At 51.1% G+C, this 15,346-nt stretch overlaps 1 protein-coding gene across 2 annotated transcripts in view; it reads left to right on the top strand.

Moving 5' to 3' along the window:
- The first annotated feature begins 5,072 nt into the window (after positions 1-5,072).
- Positions 5,073-15,346, top strand: part of RIMS4 (regulating synaptic membrane exocytosis 4) — a 61,876-nt gene continuing 51,602 nt past the window's right edge. For both annotated transcript variants that reach the window (XM_060123548.1, XM_060123547.1), the window contains exon 1: positions 5,073-5,169. In XM_060123548.1, coding sequence (XP_059979531.1) covers positions 5,073-5,169 — 97 coding nt within the window. The remainder of the gene's footprint in view (positions 5,170-15,346) is intronic.

The following is a 15,346-nucleotide window of genomic DNA, read 5'->3' on the forward strand; positions in this document are numbered from 1 at the left end:
TGTGTGTGTTGTGTGTGTGTTGGTTGGTTGAGGATGACTCAGGAAGTATAGCAGCCCTTGAAACAGAGGCGGCCCAAACCAGCTGTGCAATAAAGCCTAACTTAATTCCTTCTGTCTTCCTATCTCTAACGATCTCTCTCCCTCTCTTTTGTTCTCTGCCTCTTGTGTCTTTCTGTTATTATGTCCCTCTTTTCTAGTCTCTGACTCTTTCTACCCTTTGTTTCCTTCTTTCTCTGTCTCTTGTCCAAAGGGGTGGTTTATTGGGGCAGAAATCACCTCCCTTAACCAGTTCCTTTATTTCTTTTTCTTTTTCTTTTAAGCATAAGTTCCCTCACCAAATAGTAAGTGAAGATGCTCTTGGTGGACAAGAGGAAGGTATGTTCCTGCCCCACTTCGCTCCCTGTTCCCTCACATGCTTGTTTCCTGCCGTGAGAGCACATCAGGTTCTTCCCCAGAGGGAAAACAGAGGCTGGTAGTGATAGGAACGAAGTGACAGGAAGCAGTGGATTGAGCCCTGCAGTGACAGTGGGTCCTGGCTTTGTGTCAGCTCTGCCTGACCCTCGAGATGACCCAGGACTGGGCCCTGCCATTCTGAGGCTTTAGGGGATCCCCTGGCGTGCTCCATAACTGTGCATAGCTCTTTGCAGTTTTTAAAGGGCAGGTACACTCAGAATCTCCATGAGGGAGGTGGGGCAAGGGTGCTTTATCCATTCTGTGGGTCCAGAGCAGGCATAGGCTTTATCCAAGTTACACAAGAAAGTGGTGGCAGAGGCACTTAATGGCCTCTGCTGTACTAGGACCCTCCCACCCAGCTTCTAGCTGAGCCCTGACCCTTAGTAAAGTGCTGATGAGAATTTGCTGAAATATACTGTCTGCCACAATGATGATGATAATAGTTAATATAGAAAGCACTTACTATGCACTATGCAATGTGCTAAGTGTTTTATATGCAGTATCTCACTTAACTCCCCCACTTCCCCACTCCCAGCCCCATCAGGTATCATCCGCATTTTATAGATGAGAGAACAGAGACACAGAGAAATTAAGTAATTTGTCTAAGAGAGATAACTATATAGCTAGTAAATGTTAGTACAATTGAGATGAATGGGTGGATGGGTGGATAGTTGGATGGATGGATGGATGAATGGTTGAATGGATGGATGGATGGTTGAATGGATGGATGGAAGCATAAAGTAATGGTTAGGATGGTTAGGTAGTAGGCTAGGGGACTTGGAGTTACTAAAAGATCTTTATATGTCTATCCCCATCAGCTCAGTCATGTATTAGCTACTTAAAGGCAAAGATTAACCCAAGAAAATATGAGTCCCCTCTCAAGCTGTCAGTCCACATAGAGAAGTCCACACACAGCAGCATTCACACACAATCACGGATAAATTCACACTGACCAGGATGTAGGGAGCCAGATACACACACACGTGGACAAGAACAGAAATCTGACATTGATACCTAAATATAACCAACACAGCCCAGTTACATACACACACATGTAGACACTGATACACTAAGAGGTAAGGCAGACACTGAGAAGGACACACTTTTAATAGGAGACACCAGCACATACCCACTCAAGCAGATACAGACCCACACAAAGATTGGGACACACGGCTCATGCACACAGAGGATGGATAAGTGCTCTCTTGTGTCTCTGTCTCCGTCTTTCTCTGTCTCTCTGTCTCTGTCTCTCTCTCTCTCACACACACGCACACACACACCAGTGCATACAAAGACCAGGAGGCATGTTGTATTTAAAGCCAGTCTGGATTCACTTAACACAAGGATATGCATCTTGCAAGGACATGTTTAGAGAAAAGGTGATTCACAGACAAGGACACAGATATGCAGAAGTGCCCATCTATTCAGAGACATACACACAGAGATGTTTTACACACACACACACACACACACACACACCCCTACCCCAACAGACAGAACACGAACAGGGTCAGTCTTTTTCTCGCTGACAAAGCAGCAACCAGGGCCCTCTTGGGTTTAGCTACATTCCAGCACCTTTTACTTCTAGAAAGGTACTCACCCGGGCTTGCTACGCATGCAAAGTTTTGGGGCCACTTCCCTCCGTGCTTCATCTTAGAGGAGAGATGCTGGAGAGGAGGAGTTCCATCCATATGTGCTGTTTTCTCGTGATGCGGCAAACCTTGGCAGTGCCTCTGTTCCCCTTTCCTTCCCCATCCCCACCCATCCAGCCTGTCTCTTAATCCTGCCTAAGTTATCTTAGGAACTTTCTCAGGCTCAGCCCTTCCTGCCCTCTCCTCAGCCTTGGCCCTTGTTGCCTTCCCCTCAAGGCCCACAGCCTTCCATCTGGCCTTGCTTCCCCTCCTCCTCCACTTCACCTTCCCACGGGACATTCTTTCTCAGCCTCCCCTGCCATTCACATTTTAAAAACAATCAGTGTCTTTTTGGTTTTCAGATCAGGATTTATCTGAAGAGAAGGAGGGAAGCAACCCTCTAAATCACTCCAATCCATTCCTCGCAGAGCAGTGCCAGAGATGATTTAAAAATGCAAATGTGAGGGCAGTGACTTTATTTCATTTGCTGGTATATGTATATCCCCAGGGCCAAGAACAGTGCCAGGCACATAGCAGGTGCCATTTTCAGCTAAAATGTCACCTCTCCAAAGAAGTCTTCCTAGATTCCCTCGGTTTGGGTAAGATACACACACACACACACACACACACACACACACACACACACACACACACACACACACTTGTAGGTGCACACACATGAACACACATGCATTATAAAGTATGTATACATATATATCTTGCAAATGATATATATATGATATATACATAATATGTCATATAGGTATCATATATATCTCTTATAAGTGTCAAGCTATATATATATATATGTATGTATGCATATTTTCATGTAGACTTAATCTAATCACATGAGCACTTGAAAAGCAGAGAGTTTTCTCAGTCCAGTAAGCAGAAGGGAAGTTAGAGGGATTCTAAGGATGAGAAGTGTCTGACATCCTAATATATGACCTCGAAGATGGAGGAGGCCATGTGCAAGGACCAGAGAGCCGCTTCTAGGAACTGAGAGTGACTTCTGGCCAATGGCCAGAAAGGAAATAGAGGCCTCCATCCTACAGCCACAAGGAACTGAATACTGCCAACAACCTGAGTGAGCTTGGAATCTGGCCGATATCTCGTGAGGCCCCAAGCAAAGAACCCAGTTGAGCCTGTTCAGACTTCTGACCTAGAGAATGGTAAACTAATAATTTTTTTTAAGCCTCTTTGTTACAAGACAACTGAAAGCTAACACACGTGTTATCTTAATCCTCACAACCACCCAAAAGGGAGGGTTTGCATCCCCCTTGTACAGATGAGGAAACTGGCAGGTGAGGCAAAGGACTTTGCCTTAGACCACATGCAAGGATAGCGCCACAGTCTGGATCAAAACTCTGTGCTCTTGCCATCTCAGCAGGCTGCTTCAGGAAGCAGATGTGGAAGCAGCTGGGAGAAATTAGACATCTGGGCCTGACTAGGTGGGGACTGAGGTCTTGGGTCAAGGCCAGGGAATGGAGTGTGGGTTTCCGATTGTGATTGTGTTCACCTACAGGGCTCTGCATGTCTGAGCCTGTGTGTGTGTGTGTGTGTGTGTGTGTGTGTGTGTGTGTGTGTGTGTGTGAGTCCCTGGGGGTTTATATGTGGGAGTGTCTGGGTGAATGTGTGAGTCTGGTGGAGTGTATCTGCATCCATGTATGAGTCTGAGGGTGTCTGTGCATCAGAATGTATCCATCACCAGGAATGACTAAGCTGTGGGGCTGTGTCTGAGTGTGAACCTGTGTGTGCCCACTGAGGTGTGTCTGAGTGTCTCTCTTTGAGGGTCTGGGTCTGAGGGTGGCTGTGTGTGAGTCTGACAGGATTTGTCACGGTATTTCTGGGTGTATGTGAATGGGTGCTGAGGGGGTGGTCAACGTTAGGAGGGCCACTGGTGTCTCTGTGTGCAGGTCTGAGAGTGTATCACTGAGTATGAGTGTCTGTGTGTGAATTCTGTGAGGAGTGTGGGTTCATGGGGGTGTGTGTGCCCACCTGAACTTCTCTGTGGGTTCATGTGGGATCAGAGGGTCTCCCTGTGTGGTTAAGGGTGTCCCTGTTTGTCGCTCTGAGTGTGTCTGCAGGTCTCTGGTTGTGAGTCTGTGTGTGTCCGTGGATGTACCTACCTGTGTGGGTCTCGGAAGTCTGGAGTCTAAGGGGGTCTGTGGATTGGTTACCCCAAGGGTCTCTATGAGTGAGTGAGTCTGGGTGAATCTCTCTGGGTGTGTAAGAGTCTGAGGGTGTCCGTGGTGTACATTGCAGAGTGAATGCACTCTTGTGGGTGCCTGTTTGTGCTCCTCTGCAGGTTCATGTGTGAATCTGAGGATCTCCAGTGCCGGTCACTGTACCTGTGTCGCTTTCCAGCGCGTCTGCGTCCCGGGGGGAGGCCGGTCTCAGTCGGGGACTGGTCGCCTGGATTCGGGGCGAGTATGAGGGCTGAGTGTGGGGGACGGGAAAACTTGGGGGGCGCGGCCCCTGGACTGGGAGCGCAGCAGCCCTGCGCGCTCCTCCCTCGGGGCGCGCACACCTGGCGGCCTGGGCGGCGAGCAGGGGCCCCGCCCGCGCCCTCCGGCTCCCACGCCCCGCGCGCGGCGCCCCCTCCCTCGGGCGGTGCCGATTGGCTGCGGCGGCGGCAAGAGCCCGCCCCTCGCGTCCGGCGATGGGCGCCGCGGGCCAGAGCGAGCTGCGCCGCCTCAGCTGCCGCTGCCGCCGCCGCCGCCGCCGCCACCGCCACCGCCACCGCCACCGCCACCACCGTTACCGCCGCCGCCGGGAGCACAGCGCGCCTCGGGTCCGCGGGCCTCCAGCTCCCGGCCCGCTCTCCGGCCCAGCCGCGCCCGCCAGCCCCGCCGCGGAGCCCCGGCCCGGCCTCGGGCCGCCGCCACCACGCCGCGCGCCGTACTCCGCGTCAAGAATGGGGCGGCCAAGCTGCCCAAGCCGGCCGCCGCCGCCGCCGCGGCCGAGGCGCCCGGCGCCGGTGCGGGCATGGAGCGCTCGCAGAGCCGCCTCAGCCTGTCCGCTTCCTTCGAGGCGCTCGCCATCTACTTCCCGTGCATGAACTCCTTCGACGACGAGGACGCGGGTAAGCGCGTGGCCCGCCCCCGATCCCCGGGGGGCGTCCCGGGAGCCAGATCCCGAGGCCCCCTCCCCGACTCAGTGCTCCCTAAGAGGTGGCCACTCTTTCCTCCCCACCCCCAATCCCAAGCACGCTCGGGGATGCGCCCCCAGGGTCTTCTTTCCCACCCACAGGACCTCAGATCTCTAGGATGTGGGGTCTCCTCGCTTCCCGCCGCCCCCCAGGGACCCCTAGATCATCTGCATTCACCCCTTTTCCGCAAGTGGGCCCTTTGGGTCGCCTGGACTTAGCTCTCCCTACTCACCTGCGCCTACTGAATGCTCCCGGTCTTGTCCCTGGATCCGACCCGCCACCCTCCCCGGGCCTCTTGTATGTGCCCACTCCTCAAACCCCGGGGCTTTGGCCTCCTCACCCCCGGGGCTCCGACGCGCCCCCCGCCATTGGAGGTGGCGCGCAACCTTACCGCTCCATCTTTGTCTTGGCTGCATTCATTGACTCCCTGCACAAGACCCCCGCCCTGCGCCCAAGGCCTTGAGCGCCCCTGTTTGTCTCTCCTCCTCTTCCCCCAGTCCTTTAAGGACTGGGGCGGACCGCGAGGGGACCGGTCGGGTGACGGCCTTTCCTCTCGGTTCTTCCCGGCGGTTCCCCGAGGGAGGCGTAGGGCGGCACCGACTCTACACCTGCGCGCCCTCCGGAGTGTGCCCCTGACCCCGGGTGCTCTTGTGCCTGGAGTAGCCCTTCTAGGTGGGCTGAACCGGGCCACCATACAGCGGCCCGAACCTCAGGATCCCAGGCCTGCGCGCAACCCCAGCCAGAGCCCAAGGGGCGGGGAAATGTAGGGAAAACAGCTCTTGGGGGCCCTGGGACCAGGCAGAGGAAACAGAAGGGCTTCAGATCTGGTTCTGCGGTGAGGAAGCGAAGCCACCAACAGGTGGGGTACCTAGAGGGCTTGGGTGAGAGTTCCCCAAAGAATGCCAGATTGGGAGTTGGAATGAGGTTCCAGTCTTGCTTCTCTCCGTATTAGCCATGACCTTGAGCAAGTCATGCCACCCCTAGCCTCCACATCCCGATCTGTAAAATGAGATGACAGTACCTCAGACATAAAGGTAAAGTTAAAAGTGTTTTGTAAGGTGAAAATCTGAGAGTATTTTAATTCAATGAGGGGATGAAAGGGAGAGGGGTGTGTGTGGTGGGGAGGAGTAAAATGGTTTCATGGACGCTTTTGAGAACTTGATGAAAATATGGACAAGTTCTCCAAAAAATACACATAGGCACCATCCAAAAATTTTTGTCCACAGTTTTAGGGAGTTCATGGGCCCTGCTTAAGGCTCTCTGCCTGCAGGGACCCTTATCTGGTCATCCCGTTATCTGATAAGCCTTGGATGGAACGGTGGGTGATGGGTGCTCATGTCTTTCTGCTGGTGCAGGAGGCAGGTGGGGAGAAAGGGAGAAGGTTCTCCAGAAGAAAGTGTTGGCTGAGTGAATGAATGGGGCAATGTGAGGCTGACCCCTGACAGACCTGTCTTGCTGTTGACCTGGAGATGGGGGTGGAGTAAAGATGGTTACTGCAGAGCCATTTTACAGAATCTACATTTTACAGAAAAAATAACTGAGGTTCAGAGGCTTAACTTCCCCCGTGATGCAGCTGAGGGCGGTTGTTTTATTATTCTGGACAAGGCAAAGTGAGGAGAGAGGTGGAGGGGCTCTCCTCTGGAGCAAAATCCGGGAGAGGAAGTCCCGGCTAGCATGGGGGCTTGGGGAGGGAGCCCCACCTGCCTCGGTGAGCTGGCTCCCCTACGCCTCACTTGACGTTCAGGGACGCTCCTGAAATCCCAACAGGCCACTTGGGTCTCAAGAGGCAAGGTGCATGAGTGGTGGGGACAGGTGGGTTTTTCTTCAAAGTCATGCTCCGTGTCATGGTTCAGATGCCTTGGTTATTATTGTTGGTGGCTGGTGACTTGCTCTGGCCTCACGTGAGTCAGAGTAGATAACTTCATGGAATATTAGAGATTTTTAAAGGTCCCTATTTTTTTTTTCCAGCGGGTTTCTTCAAATTCTTAAGTTTTTCACTTGGAGCACCTAGAAATCATCTTGTCCGACCCTTTTTTGCCCCCAAATTTGTGTGTGTATGTATTTGTGTGAATGTATGCATGTGTGTGAGATTGAAGCCCCAGTGTGTGTGTGTGTGTGTGTGTAACACAAGGTCACCCAGTGAGGCAGGCACACAGCCAAGACAAAAATCAGGTTTCTGGTTCTCTTTCCAGTAAGACACTAGCCCTCTCTCTGAAAGAGGATTTTTTAAAAAGTCAAATCTCACTGTGTAGAAAATGGTTCCCAGGTGAAGAGGTCCCAGGGAGCGGCTGGCAGCCAGGAGTTGGGTTTGGGCATCTCATGCTCACTGTCTGCTCATCTTAAGGGATGCTTCGAGTTTGGGAGGGGGAGGGAGAAAGTGAAGTTTCCTTTCAGGAAGGCTAATGAGTGTCTGGTGAAAATAGGAAGTAGGGAACGTTGTCTTGGTGCTTAATTTCTCTTGTTCTTCTCAAAGTCATTCATTTTCTCCTAAAAAAATAAAACCCCTTGGATTTATTCTTTCAGAACGGCACCACCCTGAACTAATTTCGAAAAGCAGTTTGAATATCTCTCAGATACTGTACAGAGACTGCTCCAGTTGCAGGGCTGTCAGAATTGGCTTTGCTTTACCTTTCTCTTCTTTGCTCCGTCCCCTCACCAGTTTCCTGCCCCTCTGTCCCCGATGACTCAGAAGTGTCCCTGATGGGCCTCTGGCTCATCTGGGTGCCTCCCCTTTGTTGCTGCTTCTGACTCCTGTCCAATGCACCTTTTTCATCAACCGGATTGACTCAGAGCCATCTTCAGGGCTTACATGCCACCCTTCAGCTGGTTTCCTGAGAAACTGTATGAGGAGGAGACTTTCATTAGCCTTAACTGGGCCAGAGCACTTTCCTGCCTCCGGCTTAGGAGCCTTGGACATTTTGTCAGCAAAGGAAGCTGCCCCTTCCACCCCTTTCTAGCCACCCTGTGGTTCAGGATGCTGGTCATTGCAGATTCCTAGAATTCCTCCCAAGGAGCATCTTCCATCGTGCACTCCAAACCCATTACTTACACTGCGTTTGCCCCTTTTCACAAAGATGCTGAGGCTTTAGAGAGGCATGCTCTTGGGAGGCATTTTTTGTGTCTGTGTCTTCATGGCTCAGCCTTGCTGGTACTGGTTTTATAATTGAGGAGGGGTGGGGCAGGGAGGAGTTAGACACGTGACCTCTGCTTTTTCACATCTATATTGTTGGTTGCTGGTGACTTGGAGGAAGAAAATAATAGCATGGACCACAGAGGGTCAACATTTTTTAAATGATTACCTTTCTCTAAGTATCCTCCTAGGCACTTTCAATATTTTCTTTCCTCACAGCAATTCTATAAAATTAACATTTAACAGTCCCCATTTTCAGATGAGAAAACTGAGGCACAGAGAGAATATTCTTCAAGGTCACTGAGCCGGGAAATGAGGGTGGTAGGACTTGAACTTGAGCAGTCTGACTCAGGCATCTGTGCTGTTGATTATTATGCTGTTTTGTGCTACGAAAAGGGCTTAGTACAGTACCTGGCACTAGATAGGCTCTCAATACCTGTTAGCTCTTATCTTTCTTATTACCAAGTAAGACTTATTTCTGAGCATGACTGTAAAAAAGAATCTGTGGGTTTGAGGAGGGGGGGTAGCCTGGTTCTCAAAATGTTAGCTTTTATAATTTTAATAAGCTAATTTTATTGCACTGTTATAGCTATTAAGGCAGAGTTGGGCCCTTCTTCTTGGAGGGGGTTTAAAGATGGGATTTGGGGGACTTGCATGTGGAACAAGAGGGTGGGGAGCACTAGCTCCCCATTTCCCTGTTCTCTTTAACAGTTAATTTTCATTACATCTACAGTCCCAGCCCTGCCACTCTGCCTTGGGGCACAGCTGGGGAGCAAGAGTGTCTTCAGTATCCAGCAAATGCCAAAGGGCGTTGCTATATCAGGGTCTGGAATTGAGGCTGGTGTCCCTGAGTCTGACCAAGTGGTTTTGGCGTCCAGTTCTCCCCCACCCGCCCGGGAGAGGGGCGGAGAAGCTGGAGCAGCCAGCTCCGATTTGCCCATAGGATGCTTCTATCCAGCGCAAGGAGGAAGTTGCCATGGCAACACAGGCCGGCTACCGGTCCCTCTCCTAGCAGTTCGGGCCACATTTCTGGGCTGGAAAGCCCTTCGTGGTACTGCCTTCTTCCGCTCAGACCAAATCTGGTGGGTGGGGTGGCGTGGTGGATGGGTCCCACAAACTAGTGCTAAAGCCCACTCCCCTTGTTTTTGGACGGAGGGGAAATGGAGGGGGCTGTCTGAGTGACTTCTCCTGGCTCGTGGGGTGGAGATACTCCGGTCTTGCCAGACAGATCTCAGCAGGGGTAATGAGAGCTCCAAATCCCGCCCCACCCCAGGCACCTGGAATGACCCCGCTGGAATCCCCCCTCCCTTCCCCAGTTTACTCCTTTTGGCAAGGTTTTCTTTCCCAGACCAAGTGCTAACTTTTGTCCTTGAAATTTGACCTGAGCTTTTTCTGGGAAACAAAATGTCCTGCTGTCCCATCCCTTCCCCCTGAGATGGTGGGAACAGAGTACTTCAGCCCTAAAGGGGGGCTGGGGCTGGGTGGATAAGGGAGAGTGGTGAGGGGGGAGGCCTTAAAGTACCCTTCAGGATTAGGGCCACTTGAGGGCATGAGGTGGAGGCTTTGAAGCCTCCATTCCCACCCCCGTCCCTAGGGCAGGCCACTTCCTGTCCCCCCTCTGCCCCTTTCCCTAATTTACCACCAAGCACTGTAATCTCCTTTATGGGCTGGGAATTGGGCAGAACTCTTCTAGTTTTAGATAACTGAGGCATAGTAAAGAATCGAACCAGTTGTTCCCATCGTTCAAGTTGTGGGTGTGTGAGAGTGTGGACCCAAACTACTTCATCGTAAATTACTCTGAAAGAAGTATTTCAGAAAAATTGGGTGATGGGGAGTCATCCCTTCCCCCATTACACAGATCACTGGCCTGTGGATCTGCTCTGATGCAGTTCGAGCTCCCTCCTAAAATTCTCTCTTTCTCTGGCACCCTCTCTTCCTTGTCCCCAAGCTGCCAGACTGATGGCTTCAGCTTCCTTGGCTTTTGCAGCTGCCAGAGGCCCACCTGGTTCTGTTTGGTGGGAAGGGGAAAGGAGGGGCCCATTCCCCTTGTCTCCCTTTGAGAACTAGGCTCTGCCTTCCTCCCCACCCACCTCCATCCCAGAGGCCGAGCCTGTTCTAACTAGCTGAAGGCGGAGTGAGGGCAGGGCGGAGGTGTGGAGGAGAGCAGACCGCAAGCCAGCTGACCCTCTCTCCCATCTCAGGGCCTTACTTTTCCTCTGTCTCTTCTGACATCTCTTCATTGTGGCCCTAACCATCGCTTCAGCATTTCTTTTAAGAATTGTTGGAAAGGCACCAGTTTTGGAGGACATGCTCAGAAGGGTGCAGACATCTCCCCCACTGTAATCTGTATACCGCCCTCCCCCCCACCCCATGATGTTTTCCAGTCAAGCCCACTGTCTTACTGTCAGAGCTCCAGTTCCAAACCCCACACCCAGTCCCTTGGAATGACCGACTGGAATTCTCTCCTTCTCCCACCCAGTTTACTCCATGGGGCTCGGATTTGACTCCACTTTGGTGCTAGGACCTCAGGCAAGTCCTGGGCCTCAGTTTCCCCATCTTGAAAAAGGAGTTAATTATCCTTGTCTGAGCATCTCTTGGGGTTGTAAAAATGAAATGATCAAGAGGCTTGCTTGGCTGTGCTCAGTGCTTTCCATGATCTTACTGAATCATATAGCAGCCAAAAGGGGTATCAGCTGTTGCCGATGTACCCATTTTGCAGATGAGGAAAAGCCAGGCAGCTTGGTGTAGTTTAGTGACTTTTTTGGGTTTCATGGTGGTGATTCAAACCCAGGCGTGTTTGACTCCAGAGACCACCCTCTGCCTCTTGGCCTGAAATGGGCAGTGTAAGCCCCAGGGGCTGTGCTTGGGCTGTCAAAACAGCCACTGACAAAGGCCAGGGTGTGAGGGCCTGTTCACATCCAGATGCATCCCTCCAGGGTCTGCAATCCCACTGCATTGCACCCCAGCCCACTGGAGTGCCTTCCTGGCCATCACTTCCTGGATGATCCCCATCAGAGGGCTGCCTGGCCTCCTTGAAGAATCCAGTTGTCTGCCCTGGCCCTGGGGGCTGAGCCATCACCTGCCTCTCCAGACCGATGTAGGCCAATGCTGGATTATATTTAACGCTGTGCTATTTCCACTTGACAGCTCCAGAGAGCCATCCCCCCTCCCCTTTTCTCCTTCCTCCCCCCTCCCCTTCTGATTCACTCGGAAACTGACAAGGCTGATGTCAGCGCCTTATTCTTAGCCCCCGTAATTGTAACTGCATTTAGCAGTGCGCACTTCATTAACAGTTTCTGCGAGGGGGCAGTGAGATGACTGCGTGGCTGGGCAGGGACACGGGTGGGGGTGGGGAGGGGGCAGCTGCTGCAGGGACCCTGGCCAGCTGCCTCTTCTGAATGGACCAGCTGGGCAGGTTCCAGGCCTGGCTTTCCAAGACTAGCAGTCTTGGAAGGCCCCTGGGAGAGCATCTAGTCCACTCTCCTCATTAGGCAGAGAGGGAAACTGAGGCTCAGTGAGGCAAAGCAGCTTGCCAAGGTCACGTGTTAAGGATCCAGGGCTCTGGCCTTTGAGTCTAGGTTTTCTTCTTTGGTATTATTCATTCAGCTAATATTTAATTAGCTGCTCAGTGCCAAACAGCATTCTAGGTGCTGTGGCTATATCGGGGGAACAAGGCAGACACAGTTTCTGCACTCACGGAGTTATGTTCTGAGGTGCAGGAGACAGACAATAAGCAGGAAAGCAATTAAACAAATAATTTCAGATTGTGTTAAATGAAATGAAAATAAGAGGTTGATGGGATGGGAGATAACATTAAGTAAGATAGTCAGGAAAGGCTCACTGAGGAGGTGACATTTGAATTGTGACCTGAATGACAGAGCCAGTAATGGGAATATGAGGGGATGGAGGGATCTAGGCAGAGGCAACAGCTGGTGCAAAGGCCCTGAGGTCAGCGTGGAGTTTGGGTGTTTAGGGAAGAGAAAGCAGACCAGCGTGGTTAGACTGCATGAGGGGAAACGAGGTCAGAGAAGTAAGCTGGGGGCAGATCACTCAACCTGGTAGACAATGATAAGGAGTATCAGGTGGGGAAACTGAAGTTCAGATTGGGAATGGAAAAGACCCCCAGCTGGGTAAAGAGAGAGAGGCCGAGAACTCCCGAATCCCTGTCTTTTTAGTCCCTTAGACACAGGTGGCTGTGCCTTTAAGTGCATCACGTGGCTTCCTTTCACATTGTAGCTGGTAGTGTGGAGTCTGGGAAGGGCTTTTTCTGCCCTCCCTGCCTGCCCCTCTCTCCTCCTCGACTCTTACCCCACCCAGCTGTATAGCTTCTCAGGGTGACGTAGCTGTGAAACTCTGGGGAGCTTTCGTGGTGGGACAGAAAGAACATGGCTTTGGAATCCAACACACCTGAATTTTTATCCTGCCTCTGCTGCTTCTAAATTGTGTGACCTTGGGCAAGTGGCTTCAACTCTCTGGGGCTCAATTTCCTCATCTGTAAAAGGGGGCATAATAATAGCAAGTTCTTCAAAGGGTTATTGTGAGTAATACGTTGATATAATGCACAAAACACACCTACCCCAGAGCCGGGTATGTGGAACTAAGATTTCCTCAGTTAAAAGGACTAATGAGATCGCGGGTTTAATGCTGGGCACGTAGTAGATGCTCAGTTAGAGGTTACTGCTGCAGTTGTGGTTGTTACTGTTGGTTTTAACGGGTCAGAATCATCGAGGGGGCTTGTTAAAACATAAATTGCTGGGCCTCACCCCAGAGTTTCTCATTCAGTCTGGGGCGGGGCCTGAAAATCTCATTTCTTTTTTTTCCCCCAATATTTATTTATTTATTTGGTTGCACCAAGTCTTAGTTGTGGCTCACTGGCTCCTTAGTTGCAAGCACATGGCCTCCTTAGTTGTGGCATGCGAACTCTTAGTTGCAGCATGTGTGTGGGATCTAGTTCCCTGACCAGGGATTGAACCCGGGCCCCCTGCGTTGGGAGCACGGAGTCCTATCCACTGCGCCACCAAGGAAATCCCCTGAAAAATCTCATTTCTAACAAGTTCCCAGGTGATGCTGATACTGGTCCAGGGAGCCTGCTTTGAGAATCACTGGGTTAGAGAAAAAGCTGGAGAGAAATGAAGGGTTCTTCTCAACTTGGGATGTCTCCTGGCTACCTGTGTCTTAGATGCTGGGGACATTGAGCACCAAATTCAGGACCCGGCTTTAGTCTTCAGGCACTCATGTTTCCATCACATGGTCTCGGATCAAATGAGCCTCAGCTGCTGCCCTGCTTTGCACTGGGTTTAATGTGAAGGACCCCATCAATCCTTTTGGAAGTCATCTGTATAAATGATAAATGAGTCGACATGAATAACACATCAGACCATAATATCCTTTTGTGGAATATTGAGGGGCTCAGGTCTAGCACCTTTTACCGAAGGGAACAGGACGCGGTCCCTTTCCTGCATTGGGGAAAGGCAGGGCTATGTGTTAAAACCAGGAGGTTCATTTGAGGACAGGTCTCTGCTGGGAAGAAGTAAATCAAAGGGACCATCAATGTTAAGGGGCAAAATGCTGGGAAATGCTACCAAGAGACTTTACTGAGTCAGTTTATGTAGATGTTTCTAAGAAAGGGGTCGCTGGTAATTTTCTAGGGAAGGTGGGGATTTTGCTTAGATTGGAGGCGTGGGGGATAAACCATATGATGTGATAAGATTCCCATCCAGTCCCTTAAAACTCAGAGTCTGAAGATACAGGCATTTACAAATACATTCCTGGTGGGACTTGTCCTCAACTGAGGGGAGACACTTCTCCAAGAGGATTGGCTCAGGATAGCAAAAGAGCACAGACTTTGGAGGGTCCCAAACCTGGGTTGAATCTCTGCCACCTACTAGCTGTGTCTCTTGATTATGATACGTAACTATTCTGGGCCTCAGCCTCGTGCTTTGTAAAATGGAGTGAATAACTCTACCCTGTGAGAATTAGAGATAATGCATGTGTGAGGCATAGAAGGCATTCAGGACATGGCAGCGCTGCCTCTCCTGCTATTGTAGACTTCCTGGATGCAGGAAGTGTGGGATGGTGGGAGCGCATTGCCTGCGTTTGGGACTCCTGGCTCGGGTCTGGACAGCTGGTGCTTACTCTGTGCCCAGTGAGGCCTGAGAGGCTGCGTTAGGAGTCAGGAGAAGAGGTCTCCGTTCAGCCGCCAAATCTCAGCATCTTCTCTGGCTGCTTCCCTTTGCCTTTTGGGCCTCAGGATCCCCATTTACACAGTGAGGTGTCTAGTGGGCTTGGTTTAGATACAACCAGAGTCTCCCAGAAAACAGGGGACACTTGTCCAGGCCCCCATCTCCTCCTTTGGATTTCTCCCCTGCTCCTCTGCCTCTATGGTCATTTTCATCCCCAGAGCATCCCCTCCTGCCAGAGTTTCTAGCTGATCCTTGGCTGATTGGTCATTCAATACTTTTTAAAAGAATAAGTATTATTTGGATTAAGTAATATATGCAGTTGGTACAACATTTTAGAAGCACAAAAAATATCCAGTTAAAAGGGCCCCAGGCGCCTCCGTCTTCTGGGTCTCCTGTCCCCTCCCTAGGACAAACACTGTTTCTAGCTCTCACAACCCTTTATGCTGCTGTTACTGACAGTAACATGTTATGTGGTGAAAAGCCAAACAGCACAAAGGACACCCAAGAAAACATCAGTCTCCCTCACACCTCAGCCACCTAGTCCCACTCCCACAAACCACCAGTATGGTCTTTTAGGCTACCAGTTTTTTCTTTATTTTCCAGTTAGTAAATTCTTATTAAGCACTTATAGTGGTGCCCAGTCCTGTGAGGATTCAAGAGTAGTCAGATTATACCAGGCAGTATAGCACAGTGGTGGTTATGATACACACTCCACAGCTAGATGGCCTGGGTTTGAATCCTGGCTTTGCCACTCATTGGCTGTGTGACCTTGAGCAAGTGACTTAACTTCCCTGAGCCT

Source organism: Lagenorhynchus albirostris, chromosome 15 (assembly GCF_949774975.1).
Source record: "Lagenorhynchus albirostris chromosome 15, mLagAlb1.1, whole genome shotgun sequence".
NCBI lineage: Eukaryota > Metazoa > Chordata > Mammalia > Artiodactyla > Delphinidae > Lagenorhynchus > Lagenorhynchus albirostris.